Source organism: Pseudophryne corroboree, chromosome 7 (assembly GCF_028390025.1).
Source record: "Pseudophryne corroboree isolate aPseCor3 chromosome 7, aPseCor3.hap2, whole genome shotgun sequence".
NCBI classification, from domain to species: domain Eukaryota; kingdom Metazoa; phylum Chordata; class Amphibia; order Anura; family Myobatrachidae; genus Pseudophryne; species Pseudophryne corroboree.
In genome coordinates this window covers 376,863,488-376,881,347 of record NC_086450.1, presented here as the reverse complement: position 1 = coordinate 376,881,347, position 17,860 = coordinate 376,863,488, and the positions used below count along the sequence as shown (strand labels likewise).

Below are 17,860 nucleotides of genomic sequence, written 5' to 3'. Positions count from 1 at the left end.
CGACTGCGTAGGGGAGCGCTGCTCTCTAGGGGGTTTCGGGTTGCGGTGGACTAGGTGCCAGTCGTTATCAGGGTGAGAAAGTTCTGGGGGTACACCGCATGTCAGAGGCTCTTGCCAGTCTGGGAGGGAGACCTGCGGCACCCCCAGCATTTGGCAGAAAAGGGGCAAATCAGAGGGGTCCTTAAAGGTGTGCAGTTTCCCATTTTGCGAGACCTGAAGTCCGAAAGGAAAGCCCCATCTGTACTTAATACCCATTTTCCGGAGTAGCGCGGTGAGCGGGTGTAGGGCTCTTCGTTTCTGAAGGGTCGACCACGATAAATCCTGAAAGATCTGAAGTCTATGAGATGCAGTCTCTATCACATCCATGCGACGTGTCTTGCGGAGGATCTCCTCCTTTTCAGTGTAGTAGTGTAGGCGGCAGATTATGTCGCGGGGGCGGTCGGACGGTGTTCCTCTAGGCCTCAGGGCTCGATGGGCTCGATCAAACTCGATGGTCGAGGCAGGGTCGCGGCCCAGGAGATCGTTAAATACCTTTGTTAGAAAGCCTATAAGACCGTCGGGCGGGATGTCTTCCGAGACCCCCCGGATCCTCAAATTGTTTCTCCTTCCGCGGTTATCTAAATCTTCTACACGGTCCTGGAGCTGTTGAAGGCTTGCCGCTTGCTTAAGAACTGTGGCTCGGAGAGCGTTGTGTGCAGCTGCCGTGTCTGAAGAGAAGCCCTCCAGTGAAGACAGGCGGGTGCCAATGTGCGTTATTTCTGCCTGAACCATCGCAATCTCCGAGCGGATAGTTTCTCTGACCCTACCCTCCAGGTGCTCAAAGTCCTGCTTCGTAGGGAGGGCCTGAAGGAGGTTCAGGATCTGGGAGAGGCTTCCCGGGTCCGTCGTGGTGTGTGAGTCTGCCAGTTGGGGCCCACCTTGAGAGGCTGAGTCTGAAGCAGGCGAAAGACGGGGGGTCGAGGGCGAAGAGACATCCATCGTGGGGTTAGGGCCCTGAGGAAGGAGAAATTGTCTCATACCGACTGAAGTCGGGGTATCCATTGCGCACGATAGGGTGAGCTTTTGCGACTTCCTTCCTCCTCTCTGCGATCCCTTCTTACCTCTCACCATGAGGCACCTTAGTTACTTCAGTTGAGCATCAGGGTTAGTGTTGAGTGATCAAAGCAGCATCCCGTCGGGGCCAGTGCCCGCACGCCACCCCAGGATCTAGGTGGCTAGCCAGACATCAGTGCAGAAGTAAACCAGCCGAGAGGAAACAGTAGGCCCGCATAACCTCAGGATGCCGGCACATCAGCGCACTTCTGTGGGCAAATGGTAAAATGACAAAAATCCAGGCTCCACCGTTTCATAAGTATGGCAGTAGGGTGGTTCTGTGGGAGCTGGGCGTAGGGGTGATTGTAAGGCAGGTAGAGGTAGCTGCAGCTTTCAGCTTTCGCCCCAGACCACAACCGCAGTAGAGGGAAGGTATATTACAGCTCTGTGGAAGTCCAGGGGCCAGGCTGCAGGTGCGAGGGCTGTGGGTAAGCAGTGCCAGAAAAGGGAGCAACAGAAGGCTCTATAATCTCCCTCACCAATGGCCGCTCGTCCTGGAGGAGAGTGAGGGCGCCGCCAGTCGCAAGATGGCCACCTTCCCGCCAACAGTTCCTGTCCCTCTGCGAGCCCCTCAGCCGCCAGCCGCCGTCAGGCGAAGGGGTTCAGTGCAGTGGGGATGTAAGGGGTAAAGGCCGTGGGTCTCAGGGAGGCCGCTCTTTGTGCGCGGTGGGCCGCGGGCGCCGAGCAGCGCCAACCACAAGATGGCCGCCGCCCGTCACACGCGTCCCGGCTGTTACCTTTAGCGGGTCCCGCTGGCCTCAGATCTCGGGAGGGATCGTCTCTCGGCAGGTGTCTGGTCCTGCAGTGGGGAGCGGTGCAGAGACGGAGGAGAGAGCCCGCGGCGTCGGCAAGTCCAGCGGCGATCGTCTCCGTAATCGAGGTCCCGGCTCCCGCGACGGAGGTAGGCCGCAATCCGCAGGGGGCAGCGCCGGTCCCCCCCGATTCCGCAGCACTATCTCTCCGAGGCAGGGCAGTTCAGCTGGCCCTAGCAGTGTTTTCAGGGCCAGCTGTCGCTAAAATTCCAGGTTAGGGCTCACATTTAGGGATATGCAGGCTGGAGCTCCTCTGCAACACAGCCTTCCCTGATGCCGGCCAGGCCACGCCCCCGCTCCTGGCCAATTCTATGTGTTGGTGCAGAGAACCGGATGCCTCTGAACACTGTGCTGGAACACACAGACTGGCAGTCCATGAGCCGGTACGGTTCTGATTGGAGATGATAAACAACAATTTTGGTAATATATTGGTTTTTCAGTGTGTATCCTGTGAAGGTGAGAATCATTATGACTCTCATTAATGTTAGAATAGGAGAGTGCTACTGCCTTACAGTCCAGAGCTTGGTAAATCTGATATCTTTGCAGCCCCCACAGAAACCTACGAGGGCTGCGGCCGCTGTCAGAAATGGAGTTTATCCCTTCATCTTTCCTTGCATGTTTGATGTTTGGACAGCAATTTGCCACTTTTTAGCAAACAGTCCTTGTTGTATGGTTCATCCTTCTACAGTGGACTATCATTGCTGCAATCACTAAAAAGTTATTTCCGAATTTAGGATGCAACTGCCACTAGATATTATTTTATCGGACAATTCAGCAACAATATCTTCAAAATACCTCACAGTTGTATGGATGCTTTCATTTAAAAAAATATATTCAGCCATACAGACTGTATCAAGAAGATAACCTTATAATTATATCACAACTTCAAAACGGCCAGTTATCTAGGTATTAAAAAAAAACACAAAAAAAACCTGTGGATTTACTGTTACAATACTGTTGATGGTAGAATGCTAACACAACCATACTGTAGCTTGCTGAGAATTCCCCTCGAAGACCTCCTTCAACCGTTACTGTTACGTTCCTGATGCTCAGAACTAGAAAGATGTTGCGAAGTGAGTCCAGAGCACCAGGACGTGACGCTGAAATAGGGAGGGAACGGGAATAGCCCCTAGCACCCTACCTCCGTTGTTTTACCCGTGTGGTCAGTTCACGCCTGAGTGACTATGGTTTCTTGGGCCCACGGCAGCCGCGTTTGAAGGGCGGATTAGGTCTGCCCAACTCCGATGCCCCCAGGTCTTAGAGTGAGACAAAGCGTGAACCGAGACAGGATAATAACAAGGGGACCTCTAACTAAAGCAAACAGAAGCTAGGGGCTACTAACTACCCTAAAACTAAATATATGTGCGGCACGCCGCCAAAGGAAAAGAACAACAAAAGATATCACTGTCCACTCCCCCACACGGCACCGCCGAGTTCCGGGGAGGACAGTGAAAAGCGGAAACCTCCGCAAAAACCACCAATACAAAAAAGTACCAAAAGGACTAAGCGGCCTAGGCCGCAACACGCGGCAGAAGCCGCTACTCACGAAACCGGGAGAGAACCCCAACAAACGAGAACCCCCAGATGACTGCAACAGGTTCACTTGAACAGGAAGGATTCCCAGGACCGGCTTCAGAACTCCAGGACTCAGGAGCACAGGGAGCAGGATCGACCAGATACAGCTGACCAGGAACAGACGTTACAAGGCAGGAACAGCATACAGGAAGCTATCACCGGCGTCTGTGCCAGGTAGTGAGGGAGAATATAACAGGGAGCCCTCCAATAGCTGCAGCGAAGCTTAATTAGTAATGTCGTGCAGCTGCCCTGCTGCACGACCAGAGCTAACAGGTGTATTGATTGATAGGAAGCAACGGGGAACGCAGTTCGTCTGTGGCGTCCCCGTTGCTAAGGGTCCGGCGGCTAAGCGCGCACGGCGTCCCAGCGTTGCCAGGGACCCGGCGGCTCAGCGTGCACGGCGTCCTGGCATTGCCAGGGACCCGGCGGCTCAGCGCGCACGGCATCCTGGCGTTGCTAGGCACCGGGCGGGCAGGAAGGGAGGTGCAGCGGCAGTGAGCGTCGCTCGGAAGCAGACCGAGCGGCGCCGCGGACCGCGGCACCTAACAGTACCCCCCCCTTGAGGAGGGGTTAAAGAACCCCTAAAGCCGGGTTTCTGAGGAAATTCCTGAAAGAATAATCTCTTAAGTTTAGGGGCATGTAGATCCTTATCCAGGACCCAAGACCTTTCTTCTGGGCCATAGCCTTTCCAGTGAACCAAAAAATAAAGCCGGCCCCAAGAAACTTTGGAATCTAAAACCTTCTCCACCAAGAACTCTTGTTGCCCCTGAACATCCACCGGAGGTCTACCCTGGGAAGTCTTCCGAGAGAATCTCCTGGAAGAAAAATACTGCTTCAGAAGGGAACAGTGAAAAGTATTGCCAATTTTGAGTGATTTAGGCAAGCGTAGCCGAAAAGCAAATGGGTTGACCTTCTTAATGATAAGGAACGGTCCAATAAATTTGGGTCCCAATCTAGCAGAGGGTTGTCGGAGCTTAATGTTGCGGGTTGACAACCACACCTTATCTCCCACCTTAAAAGTGCATGGGTGTCGGAACCTATCAGAATTTTTTTTTTCTCGGAAGGCAGCCTTCTTAAGGGCAAGGTGCACCTTTTTCCAAATCATTCTGAGACGGGAAGTTAAGGTCAACGAGGAGACTGGAAAATGAGGGTAAAAAGAATTGGCTCTAGGATGAAAGCCCAAGACCGAAAAGAATGGGGACTCCTTGCTGGAAGAATGACAAGAGTTATTATAGGCAAACTCGGCCAAAGGAAGAAATTCAGACCAATCATTCTGAAGTTTGGCCGAATATAGCCGTAAATACTGTTTTAACGACTGATTAACACGTTCAGTTTGTCCGTTAGACTGTGGATGGTACCCAGATGTTAAAGAGAGTTTCATATTTAATGAGGCACAAAAACGTTTCCAGAAACGGGCGATGAATTGCGGTCCCCGATCAGAGACAATATCCCTGGGTAAACCATGGAGCCTGAACACATGGCGGAGAAATAAAACTGACAACCCTTGAGCAGAGGGTAATCGGGGGAGAGCAATGAAGTGGGCCATCTTACTAAAACGGTCTACTACCACCCAAATGACTCGAAATCCAGCTGAAAGAGGAAGGTCCACCACAAAATCCATGGATATATGTGACCATGGCCTGAGAGGAATGGCTAAAGGTATGAGTTGCCCGACCGGCAACGATCGAGATACCTTGTACTGAGCACAAACCTGACAGGAACGGACAAATTCCCTTACATCTTTAGAAAGATTAGGCCACCACACTGAGCGAGAGATTAACTCAAAGGTCTTAGTGATACCCGGATGACCAGAAACCTTATTATCATGAAACTCAGCTAGAACAGTGCCTCTCAGAAATTCAGGGACGAAGAGACGATCTGCAGGAGTGACTTTGGGAGCCTGCTGCTGAAGCTGGACTAGCTGTGTAAATAAATCCTGTGTGAGGCCAGCCCGGATGACAAACGATGGAACTATGGGGGTAGTAGCCGGGTGGTTGTTGTGAACCGGAAGAAAACAACGTGACAGGGCATCGGCTTTTGTATTCTTGGAACCGGGCCTGAAGGTGATAATAAACCTGAAACGAGTAAAAAACAACGCCCAACGTGCCTGTCGAGCATTAAGCCGTTTAGCCGATTCAATATACTGCAGGTTCTTGTGGCCAGTAAACACCGTAATGGTATGCCTAGGCTCCTTCCAGCCAATGCTTCCACTCCTCGAAAGCCCACTTAACTGCCAACAATTCTCGATTACCAACATCATAGTTGGATTCTGCGGAGGAGAATTTCCTGGACATGAAGGCACATGGGTGTAATTCCTGAGACTCCGGGTCTTCCTGAGAAAGGATAGCCCCCACTCCAACCTCTGAGGCATCTACCTCGACAATAAAGGGGAGCTCCGGGTTAGGGTGTCTGAGCACTGGAGCTGAGACAAAGGCCTGCTTTAAGGCCAGAAAGGCAGACTTGGCTTCAGGCGACCAATTGGAAGGGTCCGCTCCTTTTTTAGTCAATGCTACTATAGGAGCAACCAAATCAGAGAAGGTATGAATGAAACGCCTATAGTAATTTGCAAACCCTAAAAAGCGCTGAATTGCTTTTAAGTTTGTGGGTTGTGCCCCAATTTAGGATGGCCTGGAGTTTTTTTGGTTCCATGAAAAACCCCTTAGGAGAAATAATATACCCCAGGAAGGACACTTCTGTGATGTGGAAATCACATTTCTCCAGTTTGGCGTATAAATGATTTTCCCGTAACTTCTGAAGGACCAGTCGCACATGGGTAATATGTTGTTCTAAAGACTCGGAGTAAATCAAAATGTCGTCTAAATAAACGACCACGAACTTTCCTAGAAAGTCGCGAAGGACGTCGTTAATGAGATCTTGAAATACAGCAGGAGCATTTGACAGCCCAAACGGCATCACCAGGTATTCATAATGTCCCGACTGTGTGCTGAAAGCCGTCTTCCACTCATCCCCAGATTTAATTCAGATGAGATTGTAAGCCCCTCTAAGATCGATCTTGGAAAAGATAACGGCAGTCCGGAGCTGATCAAATAGTACTGAAATCAGTGGCAAGGGGTAGGTGTTTTTAACAGAGATTTTATTCAAATCCCGAAAATTAATACATGGTCTGAGCGACCCATCTTTTTTCTCAACAAAAAAGAACCCCGCACTCAATGGAGATTTCGAGGGCCTAATGAAGCCTTTTTTTAGGCTCTCCTGTACATAATCATTCATTGCCGTAGTTTCCGGCCCAGACAGGGCATATAGTCTCCCCTTAGGTAAAGAGGCACCGGGAACTGAGTCAATAGCGCAGTCATAGGACCGATGAGGAGGCAGAATATCTGCATTACCCTTGGAGAAAACGTCGGCAAAGTCCTGATATTCCAAAGGAATAAGTTCTGGGGTGACTGCCGCAACCCGGACTGGACGGGAAATACATTCCTTAACACAAAAGGGACCCCATCTGGAAATCTCCCCAGACTGCCAATCTATGGTGGGATTATGAAAGGCAAGCCAGGGGTGACCCAGAACTACGGGGACAGCCGGACAATGGGTAAGGTAAAATTCGATTTTCTCTGAATGTAGGGTCCCCACTGTCAGTTGTACTGGAGGTGTGCGGTGAGTGATTACCCCATTAGAAAGCGGACCACCATCCAAGCCGTGCATGGTGATACGTTTATCCATAGGTATCTGTGGAACGCCCAAAGCCTGAGCCCAACCAAGATCCATGAAATTTCCCGCAGCTCCACTGTCGACGAAGGCCGACACCAACGAACTGAGGCTACCAAAGGAAATTTTTACAAGAACTAATAAGGAATCATTAGAGGAGATTAACTGCAGACCCAAGTGAACCCCCTCACTATTCACTTGGTCAGAGCGTTTCCCTGCTTATTCGGGCAATTACGTGCGATATGTCCCTTGCCACCACAATACAAGCAAAGACCAGAATTTAGCCTCCTGGTTCTTTCCTCTGGGGACAGCCGGGAGAGACCCATTTGCATGGGCTCCTCGACGTCCTCAGGGAAAGTATACACACATGGACTAGGCCTGAAACTAGCTCCTCTTTCAGCCCTCCGCTCCCGGAGACGACGATCAATTTTAATAGCAAGCTCCATGAGTTTGTCTAGAGTCTCTGGAGCGGGTTACTGAAGGAGACTGTCTTTAATAACTTCAGACAAACCGAGGCGAAACTGACTGCGCAGGGCCGGGTCATTCCAGCCACAGTCGTTCGACCAACGGCGAAACTCGGTACAATACGCCTCTGCTGGATTTTTCCCTTGCTTAAGTGCACGCAGGTGGCTCTCAGCCGACGCTTCTCTATCAGGGTCATCATACAAAAGGCCTAAGGACTTAAAAAAGGCATCTACAGATAGCAAGGCAACATCATCGGCTTTTAGCCCAAAAGCCCAGGTTTGTGGATCGCCTTGTAGTAATGACATCACAATCCCGACCCGTTGTGACTCAGTCCCGGAGGATCGGGGCCTTAAACGAAAATAAAGCTTACAAGCTTCCTTAAAATTAAAAAAATCCTTTCGGTTACCCGAAAAACGGTCAGGTAGATGCATCTTTGGTTCTGGAATCCTACTCGGGGAGGCTCGCAAAAGATCTTCCTGCGATCTCACCCGAAGAGTAAGATCCTGAACCATCTGAGTTAGTTCCTGAATCTGGTTGGCCAAAAGCTGGCTGGGATTCGGTCCTAATACTGCTGGATTCATGAGGCCGAATTTCAAAGCCCACCAAATACAAATAACTTTTTTTTTTGTGTGTTTTTTTTTTTTTTGGCCGGTGATAATGTTACGTTCCTGATGCTCAGAACTAGAAAGATGTTGCGAAGTGAGTCCAGAGCACCAGGACGTGACGCTGAAATAGGGAGGGAACGGGAATAGCCCCTAGCACCCTACCTCCGTTGTTTTACCCGTGTGGTCAGTTCACGCCTGAGTGACTATGGTTTCTTGGGCCCACGGCAGCCGCGTTTGAAGGGCGGATTAGGTCTGCCCAACTCCGATGCCCCCAGGTCTTAGAGTGAGACAAAGCGTGAACCGAGACAGGATAATAACAAGGGGACCTCTAACTAAAGCAAACAGAAGCTAGGGGCTACTAACTACCCTAAAACTAAATATATGTGCGGCACGCCGCCAAAGGAAAAGAACAACAAAAGATATCACTGTCCACTCCCCCACACGGCACCGCCGAGTTCCGGGGAGGACAGTGAAAAGCGGAAACCTCCGCAAAAACCACCAATACAAAAAAGTACCAAAAGGACTAAGCGGCCTAGGCCGCAACACGCGGCAGGAGCCGCTACTCACGAAACCGGGAGAGAACCCCAACAAACGAGAACCCCCAGATGACTGCAACAGGTTCACTTGAACAGGAAGGATTCCCAGGACCGGCTTCAGAACTCCAGGACTCAGGAGCACAGGGAGCAGGATCGACCAGATACAGCTGACCAGGAACAGACGTTACAAGGCAGGAACAGCATACAGGAAGCTATCACCGGCGTCTGTGCCAGGTAGTGAGGGAGAATATAACAGGGAGCCCTCCAATAGCTGCAGCGAAGCTTAATTAGTAATGTCGTGCAGCTGCCCTGCTGCACGACCAGAGCTAACAGGTGTATTGATTGATAGGAAGCAACGGGGAACGCAGTTCGTCTGTGGCGTCCCCGTTGCTAAGGGTCCGGCGGCTAAGCGCGCACGGCGTCCCAGCGTTGCCAGGGACCCGGCGGCTCAGCGCACACGGCGTCCTGGCGTTGCCAGGGACCCGGCGGCTCAGCGCGCACGGCGTCCTGGCGTTGCTAGGCGCCGGGCGGGCAGGAAGGGAGGTGCGGCAGCCGTGAGCGTCGCTCGGAAGCAGACAGAGCGGCGCCTAACAGTTACCTATTCCACAAGGTCCTTGGAATTCTATTTCAATGGATTTCATCACAGACTTGCCTGCATCACATGGCCATGATACAATGTTTGTGTTGATTGGTTTCCAAAACATACACACTGTATTCTCTGGAAAGGATTGCCTTCTGCTTAACTGGATCCACATTACCTTATGCCTGACTATCCGGAGGAGAATATTTCAAATAGGGGAAACAATATTTCAATCCTGTACATTGTTAAGCATCAGTATGTACCTCTGTACTGTATACTATGCACAGATGGAGCAAACAGAGTGCAATAGACAGTCAAGCACTCAGCTGCTGTACCAATTTTGCTCAGTGGTTGGCAGTGGCACATGATGCAATGTTTCCAGACTAGTTGCTGCATTCCACCATACTATTAATTCCGCAGCTAAAGAAGGGGGTGGCTTTCTGCAAAGTTGTGCACAACATTTGTTACTCCTTACGTCAAATAAATAGATCTTATGAACATACCTTCATTCTAGCCTTTAGTAATGTATGTAGCCTGATGCATGGACAAAAAGGAATAGTGATGCACTAATGTACAGGGAATAGAGGTAAGTTGACTAGCTGTTAGGGTTTAGCAGTTCCTGTTCCGCCTTAGATCAATTACACAAAACAAAGAATGACTCAGACCTTGTTTTAATGCGTTTCGTGATGGCCAAAGTGATTTCTTCAGGAGGTGTGATCAAATGTGTGTGAAAGAGCTCTCCTTAAAAGTTGGGTGGAAATTGTTATCTTGCTGAGATGTCATTGGTTATTTCTCAAGTGTATATTCTGAACATTGTGAGGGGGCATGGCTTCGGCGGGAATCCCGGTGACATCACTCCTGGGGCAGCCCAGCATCCCAGAGACCAGTACCTGCAGTGACGGCTCCACCTCATGACAGGAGCTGGGTGCTGCAGGAGAATGTTGCACTGAAGCACCTGACTCCTGTCACTGTGGAGAAGCCTTCTTTTATTCATAGATATGTTTTATTGCTGCCTTCCATACCATCAATCCCTCTCACCCAAAACCTGGTCGCCAACACTGGGGCAGGGTGTCATGTTATGGGCCTCTGCTTCAAACTCAGTCTGTCATGCTCTGCCTTCTGAACACACTGGCAAGACTCCAGTAACATCATCTGTTCTGAAGCTAGTGAGAGCATGCTAAGTTTAACCTTTTAAGTGAAAACAGTTAGGGGGGTATTCAGTTAGAGGTGAAACAACATTGGTTGTGAAAAAAACGGCCATTCTTTGCACTTTTTTCTAAATGTTTCACCAATATTTTTTTTACAGGCTATCCAATTTGGTCACCTGTAAAAAAAAAAAAAAACATTATCTCCTGAAAACACACAGGTTCAGTGAAACCTGTGTGTTTTCAGTTGAAACAGCCCAGTTTATTGCATGAGGTAAGTGAAACAAAATCCCTGATAACCGCGATGACCTGCAGTGTCGCATGCCCGCCGCAGCAGCAGGCTGGGACTGCAGGGAGGGCGCCACGACACAGGAGCCAGCACTCGGCGCTGTGACCCCTGGCGGGGAAGCTGGGGCAGCGCCGTGACCTGCATCCCCCCTCTTCCGGGGTAGCGGTCAGGCGACCGGGGGGAGCCGGAGGTGCAGCTTTCAGGAGCTGGCACCCGGTGCAGCAACAGGAAACCCCCGATAAGCTGCCACTCATGCCAGCTTATAAGGGCTAATAGGATAGCCCTGCGCGATATCATTACCCACTGTAATGTACCGCGGGTATCTGGATATCCTCCTAATACCCCTTTCACACCGCCAGCATATAACACGGGTTACTGCATATGAGTGCAAAAGGTCGACAGGGTCAAAAGGAAGACAGGGTATAAAGGTCGACATGAAAATGTTCGTCATAAAAAAGGCAGACAACACTTTTTTTGCGTTTTTGATGGTTGTGTGGATAGTTTTGTCAACTGGAACCCCCAAATGTAGAAAGGCTTCGCTCACCACGCTTCGGTCTCGGTGGCTCGCTGCACTCGCCACAAGGTTTATAACCAACTCTGTGCCGACATGGATAGACAAGGTTTGAAAAAGTTCAAATTCATGTAAAATTGTCTGTCTAACATATGGTGTCTATCTAAGTATCTATTGACTGTCTAAGAGGACACTGTCTATCTATCATCCGGATATCAGAGTTGAATGCAAGTCAGCTTTGTAGGCAGGTCTTGAATGTTTTTGTACTACAGATGCTACAGAGCTGAGTGTACACAAATACTGATGATGCAGAGTCTTGCGCAACTCAGTCGTATCTCAGCTTGCAGCTGTAGGGTCAGCTGGATGGTAAGTATCTCAGCTCTGTGCTACTTTTGCTGTCCTCCATGTTTTACAAATCAAATCTTTACAAAACTAATAAGAGTTACCTGTTTTTGCTTCACATGATAGGCATCAACATATCCGGTGATGTCATTTTCATCAAACTCGAGTTGTTGATTATTGATACACATTGAAGCAAAATCAATTTGCTCTTCCATGTTCTTCAGTACTTTCTTATGTATACCAAGAAGATTTGCAATGAAGGGAAAGTAATTATACAGCTGTTGAAACAAATGACCTTTTATTTAGATGGTGCAATACCTTCAATGCTTAGACATTAAAGGAATGCTTTTGAGTTATATGTAATGAGGCATCTGGAAACTTGGGTCCAGATTTATCAAGTCTTGGAGAGTGATGAATTGCACGGTGATAAAGTACCAACCAATCAGCTTCTGTCATTTTTCAAACACAGCCTGTAACATGGTAGTTAGAAGCTGATTGTCTGGCACTTTATCACCGTGCCACTGGCGTTTCTATCATGGGTGCAATGTGTGCACCCAGGAGGGGCCCACACCGCACCCATATTTTCATACTCCCCTCTCTAAAGTCCATCGCCGAGGGCTGGAGCGGCAGCCGTCGCGGTCAAAAAAACAAAAAATGGCCGCCGCGCATGCGCAGTTTGACTTTTGTCTCCAAAACATGGCGGGTGCCATGTTTCGGAAGACCAGCGCATGCGCAGTAGACTTCGGCATATTGCCAGATCCTACGGTGCCGTGGAGAGGAGGGGGCCCACCCGGAGTGTGCACACGGGCCCCCTCCTCTCTTTAGACTCCCCTGCACCGTGCTATTTATCACTCTCCAAGGCTTGATAAATGGGGGCTTTAATCTGGGCACATTTTATGTCTGTATTTAGAGTTGGATATGTGCTATAGCTTTAGCGTGTATACATGTACATGTGGCTAGAGCAATAATAAGCCATTGTCACCGCCATAGCGTTTCAGTGTTGAAAAAAAGGAAAAGAAACCTGTAATGAGCATCGAGCACTACTGGTTCCAGCTAAAGTAGCGGAACAATGAGCATGGTGTCCCCATCATAATGTGAGCCAGCTCCTGCATGCCCACTGCTCAGCATGGGTCTGCTGCATCTACAGGGGGCGAACAAGTTATGATAACCTTGCTGAATAGCACTGGGGCTCCTCCAGGCACCACTACAGTACTACAAAAGCTGCAATATAATAAAAAATAAAGATGTACCTAAAGGTGAAAGATATTTTACTACAATATACATCCTAATACTATTCTTTCAGCACTTTATTAAACTACAAAATGTTTTTTTTTTTTTAATTGTCAAATTAAATTCTTCATCCACAATGTGAGTTTAATCGGACAGTGTTTTAAACAGATACTTAATTACATGAACTTTTCCTTACTGGACTGCGGTGCAAAATAACATTGTCCTCATCTGACCAGAAGAGCCAATAGGCGCTCAGCCAATCACAGGCAGCTAGCATAAGAGAACACTTGTGATTGTCTGAGGGAACACGGTGATCATGTCACCAGTTACTACGTTGGCGCGACAATGCCAGCGCAAGTTTCACAACATGGTTCTAATGCTACTTATACCATGCGTGTATTATAACATTAAACAGATTGTAAGCTCGCAAGAGCAGGGACTTCTTTCCTCATGTGCCTTTTCCTTTTCTTACTTACACTATCTTATACTCCATACTCCTTTTGATGGCACCTAAGCCCTGGTTTTCTATACCTGTCCTATTTTGTCATGTACTGTAAGTGCGGTTTTCTTGTTTGCTCATTTTATTATGTACTGTGTAATGGGCGCTGCGGATCCCTTGTGGCGCCATATAAAATAAGAATTTACTTACCGATAATTCTATTTCTCGGAGTCCGTAGTGGATGCTGGGGTTCCTGAAAGGACCATGGGGAATAGCGGCTCCGCAGGAGACAGGGCACAAAAAAGTAAAGCTTTTACCAGATCAGGTGGTGTGCACTGGCTCCTCCCCCTATGACCCTCCTCCAGACTCCAGTTAGGTACTGTGCCCGGACGAGCGTACACAATAAGGGAGGCAATTTGAATCCCGGGTAAGACTCATACCAGCCACACCAATCACACCGTACAACTTGTGATCTAAACCCAGTTAACAGTATGATAACAGAAAGAGCCTCTTAAAGATGGCTCCTTAACAATATAACCCGAATTTGTTAACAATAACTATGTACAGTATTGCAGATAATCCGCACTTGGGATGGGCGCCCAGCATCCACTACGGACTCCGAGAAATAGAATTATCGGTAAGTAAATTCTTATTTTCTCTATCGTCCTAAGTGGATGCTGGGGTTCCTGAAAGGACCATGGGGATTATACCAAAGCTCCCAAACGGGCGGGAGAGTGCGGATGACTCTGCAGCACCGAATGAGAGAATTCCAAGTCCTCTTTTGCCAGGGTATCAAATTTGTAGAATTTTACAAACGTGTTTTCCCCCGACCACGTAGCTGCTCGGCAGAATTGTAATGCCGAGACCCCTCGGGCAGCCGCCCAAGATGAGCCCACCTTCCTTGTGGAATGGGCCTTAACAGATTTAGGCTGTGGCAGGCCTGCCACAGAATGAGCAAGTTGAATTGTGTTACAAATCCAACGAGCAATCGTCTGCTTAGAAGCAGGGGCACCCAACTTGTTGGGTGCATATAGTAACAACAGCGAGTCAGATTTTCTGACTTCAGCCGTCCTTGAAATGTATATTTTTAAGGCTCTGACAACGTCCAACAACTTGGAGTCCTCCAAGTCGCCAGTGGCCGCAGGCACCACAATAGGTTGGTTCAGGTGAAACGCTGATACCACCTTAGGGAGAAAATGCGGACGAGTCCTCAGTTCTGCCCTATCCGAATGGAAGATTAGATAAGGGCTTTTATAAGATAAAGCCGCCAATTCAGATACTCTCCTGGCGGAAGCCAGGGCCAGTAACATAGTCACTTTCCATGTGAGATATTTAAAATCCACCTTTTTCAATGGTTCAAACCAATGGGATTTGAGGAAATCTAAAACTACATTTAGATCCCACGGTGCCACCGGAGGCACCACAGGAGGCTGTATATGCAGTACTCCTTTAACAAAAGTCTGTACCTCAGGAACTGAGGCCAATTCTTTTTGGAAGAATATTGACAGGGCCGAAATATGAACCTTAATAGATCTCAATTTGAGACCCATAGACAATCCTGATTGTAGGAAATGTAGGAAACGACCCAGTTGAAATTCCTCCGTCGGAACACTCCGATCCTCGCACCACGCGACATATTTTCGCCAAATGCGGTGATAATGTTTCGCGGTGACTTCCTTCCTTGCCTTAATCAAGGTAGGAATGACTTCTTCTGGAATGCCTTTCCCTTTTAGGATCTGGCGTTCAACCGCCATGCCGTCAAACGCAGCCGCGGTAAGTCTTGAAAGAGACAGGGACCCTGTTGTAGCAGGTCCCTTCTCAGAAGTAGAGGGCACGGGTCGTCCGTGACCAACTCTTGAAGTTCCGGGTACCAAGTCCTTCTTGGCCAATCCGGAGCCACTAGTATTGTTCTTACTCCTCCTCACCGTATAATCTTCAATACCTTTGGTATGAGAGGCAGAGGAGGAAACACATATACTGATTTGTACACCCAAGGTGTTACCAGTGCGTCCACAGCTATTGCCTGTGGATCTCTAGACCTGGCGCAATACTTGTCCAGTTTCTTGTTGAGGCGAGACGCCATCATGTCTACCATTGGTCTTTCCCAACAGTTTATTAGCATGTGGAAGACTTCTGGATGAAGACCCCCCTCTCCCGGGTGAATATCGTGTCTGCTGAGGAAGTCTGCTTCCCAGTTGTCCACGCCCGGGAAGAACACTGCTGACAGTGCTATTACGTGATTCTCCGCCCAGCGAAGAATCTTGGCAGCTTCTGCCATTGCACTCCTGCTTCTTGTGCCGCCCTGTCTGTTTACATGGGCGACCGCCGTGATGTTGTCCGACTGAATCAACACCGGTTTTCCTTGCAGGAGTGGTTCCGCCTGGCTTAGAGCATTTTAGATTGCTCTTAGTACCAGAATGTTTATGTGAAGAGACTTTTCCAGGTTCGTCCATACCCCCTGGAAGTTTCTTCCTTGTGTGACTGCTCCCCAACCTCTCAGGCTGGCGTCCGTGGTCACCAGGATCAAATCCTGTATGCCGAATCTGCGGCCCTCCAATAGATGAGCCTTTTGCAACCACCACAGAAGATATACCCTTGTCCTTGGCGACAGGGTTATTCGCAGGTGCATCTGAGGATGCGACCCTGACCATTTGTCCAACAGATCCCTTTGGAAAATTCTTGCATGGAATCTGCCGAATGGAATTGCTTCGTAAAAAGCCACCCTTTTTCCCAGGACTCTTGTGCATTGATGTACAGACACCTTTCCTGGTTTTAGGAGGTTCCTGACAGGTCGGATAACTCCTTGGCTTTTTCCTCGGGAAGAAAAACCTTTTTCTGAACCGTGTCCAGAATCATCCCTAGGAACAGCAGACGTATCGTCGGAAAACAGCTGCGATTCTTGGAATATTTAGAATCCAGTCGTGCCGTCGAAGAACTACTTTAGATAGTGCTCTTCCGACCTCCAACTGTTCTCTGGAACTTGCCCTTTTTAGGTCGTGCAAGTAAGGGATAATTTAGATGCCTTTTTTCTTTGAAGAAACATCTTTTCGGCCATTACCTTGGTAAAAAGGCCCGGGGTGCCGTGGATAATTCAAACGGCATCGTCTGAAACTGATATTGACAGTTCTGTACCACGAACCAGAGGTACCCTTGATGAGAAGGACAAAATTTGGACATGGAGGTAATCCTTGATGTCCAGGGACATTCCGGTTCGCTATCACTGCTCTGAGTGACTTTATCTCGATTTGAACCTTTTATGTAAGTGTTCAAAACATTTTAGATTTAGACTATGTGTCACCAAGCCGTCTGGCTTCAGTACCACAATATAGTGTGGAAAAATAATACCCTTTTCCTTGTCGTAGGAGGGGTACTTTGATTATCACCTGCTGGATATACAGCTTGTGAATTGTTTCCAATGCTGCCTCCCTGTCGGAGGGAGCCGTTGGTAAAGCAGACTTCAGGAACCTGCGAGGAGAAGATGTCTCGACTCTCCAATCTTTACCCCTGGGATAATACTCGTACGATCTAGGGGTCAACTTGCGAGTGATCCCACTGCGCCCTGAGACTCTTGAGACTACCCCCCCACCTTGAGTCCGCTTGCACGGCCCCAGCGTCATGCTGAGGACTTGGCAGACGCGGTGGAGGGCTTCTTTTCCTGGGAAAGGGCTGCCTGCTGCAGTCTACTTCCCTTACCTCTATGTCTGGGCAGATATGACTGGCCTTTTGCCTGCATGCCCTCATGGGAAAGGAAAGATTGAGGCTGAAAAGACGGTGTCTTTTTTAGCTGAGATGTAACTTGGGGTAAAAAAGGTTGGATTTCCCAGCTGTTGCTGTGGTCCCCAGGTCCGATGGACCGACCCCCAAATAACTCCTTCCCTTTATACAGCAATACTTCCATCTGCCGTATGGGATCTGTATCACCTGACCACTGTCGTGTCCCTGACATCTTCTGGGAGATATGGACAACGCACTTATCTTGATGCCAGAGAGCAAATATCCCTCTGTGCATCTCACATACATATATATAGAATGCATCCTATTAAATGCTCTACATGAATAAAATATTTTCAGTCAGGGAATCCGACCAAGCCAACCCAGCACTGCATCTCCAGGCTGATGGCGATCGCTGGTCGCAGTATAACCACCGTATGTGTGTATATACTTTTTAGGATATTTTTCCAGCTTCCTATCAGCTGGCTCCTTGAGGGCGGCCGTATCTGGAGACGGTAACGCCACTTGATAAGCGTGTGAGCGCCTTATCACCCTAAGGGGTGTTTCCCAACGTACCCTAATTTCTGGCGGGAAAGGGTATAACGCCAATATTTGCTATCGGGGAAACCCTACGCATCATCACACACTTCATTTTATTTTATCTGATTCAGGAAAAACTACAGGTAGTTTTTTCACTCCCACATAATACCCTTTCTTGTGGTACTTGTAGTATCAGAAACACGTAACACCTCCTTCATTGCCCTTAACGTGTGGCCCTAATGAGAAATACGTTTGTTTATTCACCGTCGACACTGTATTCAGTGTCCGTGTCTGTGTCTGTGTCGACCGACTGAGGTAAATG

General features: G+C 48.8%; 1 protein-coding gene across 2 annotated transcripts in view; it reads right to left on the bottom strand.

Annotated features, from left to right (window-relative positions):
- LOC134945330 (cytochrome P450 2K1-like) overlaps positions 1–17,860 on the bottom strand; it is a 170,813-nt gene that overhangs the window by 57,465 nt on the left and 95,488 nt on the right. Inside the window, exon 5 of one of the 2 annotated variants that reach the window (XM_063934534.1) lies at positions 11,723–11,896. The exons of the other annotated variant lie outside the window; for it this stretch is intronic. Within the exon in view, the coding sequence (XP_063790604.1) occupies positions 11,723–11,896 (174 nt within the window). The remainder of the gene's footprint in view (positions 1–11,722; positions 11,897–17,860) is intronic. 2 annotated transcript variants of the gene reach the window in all.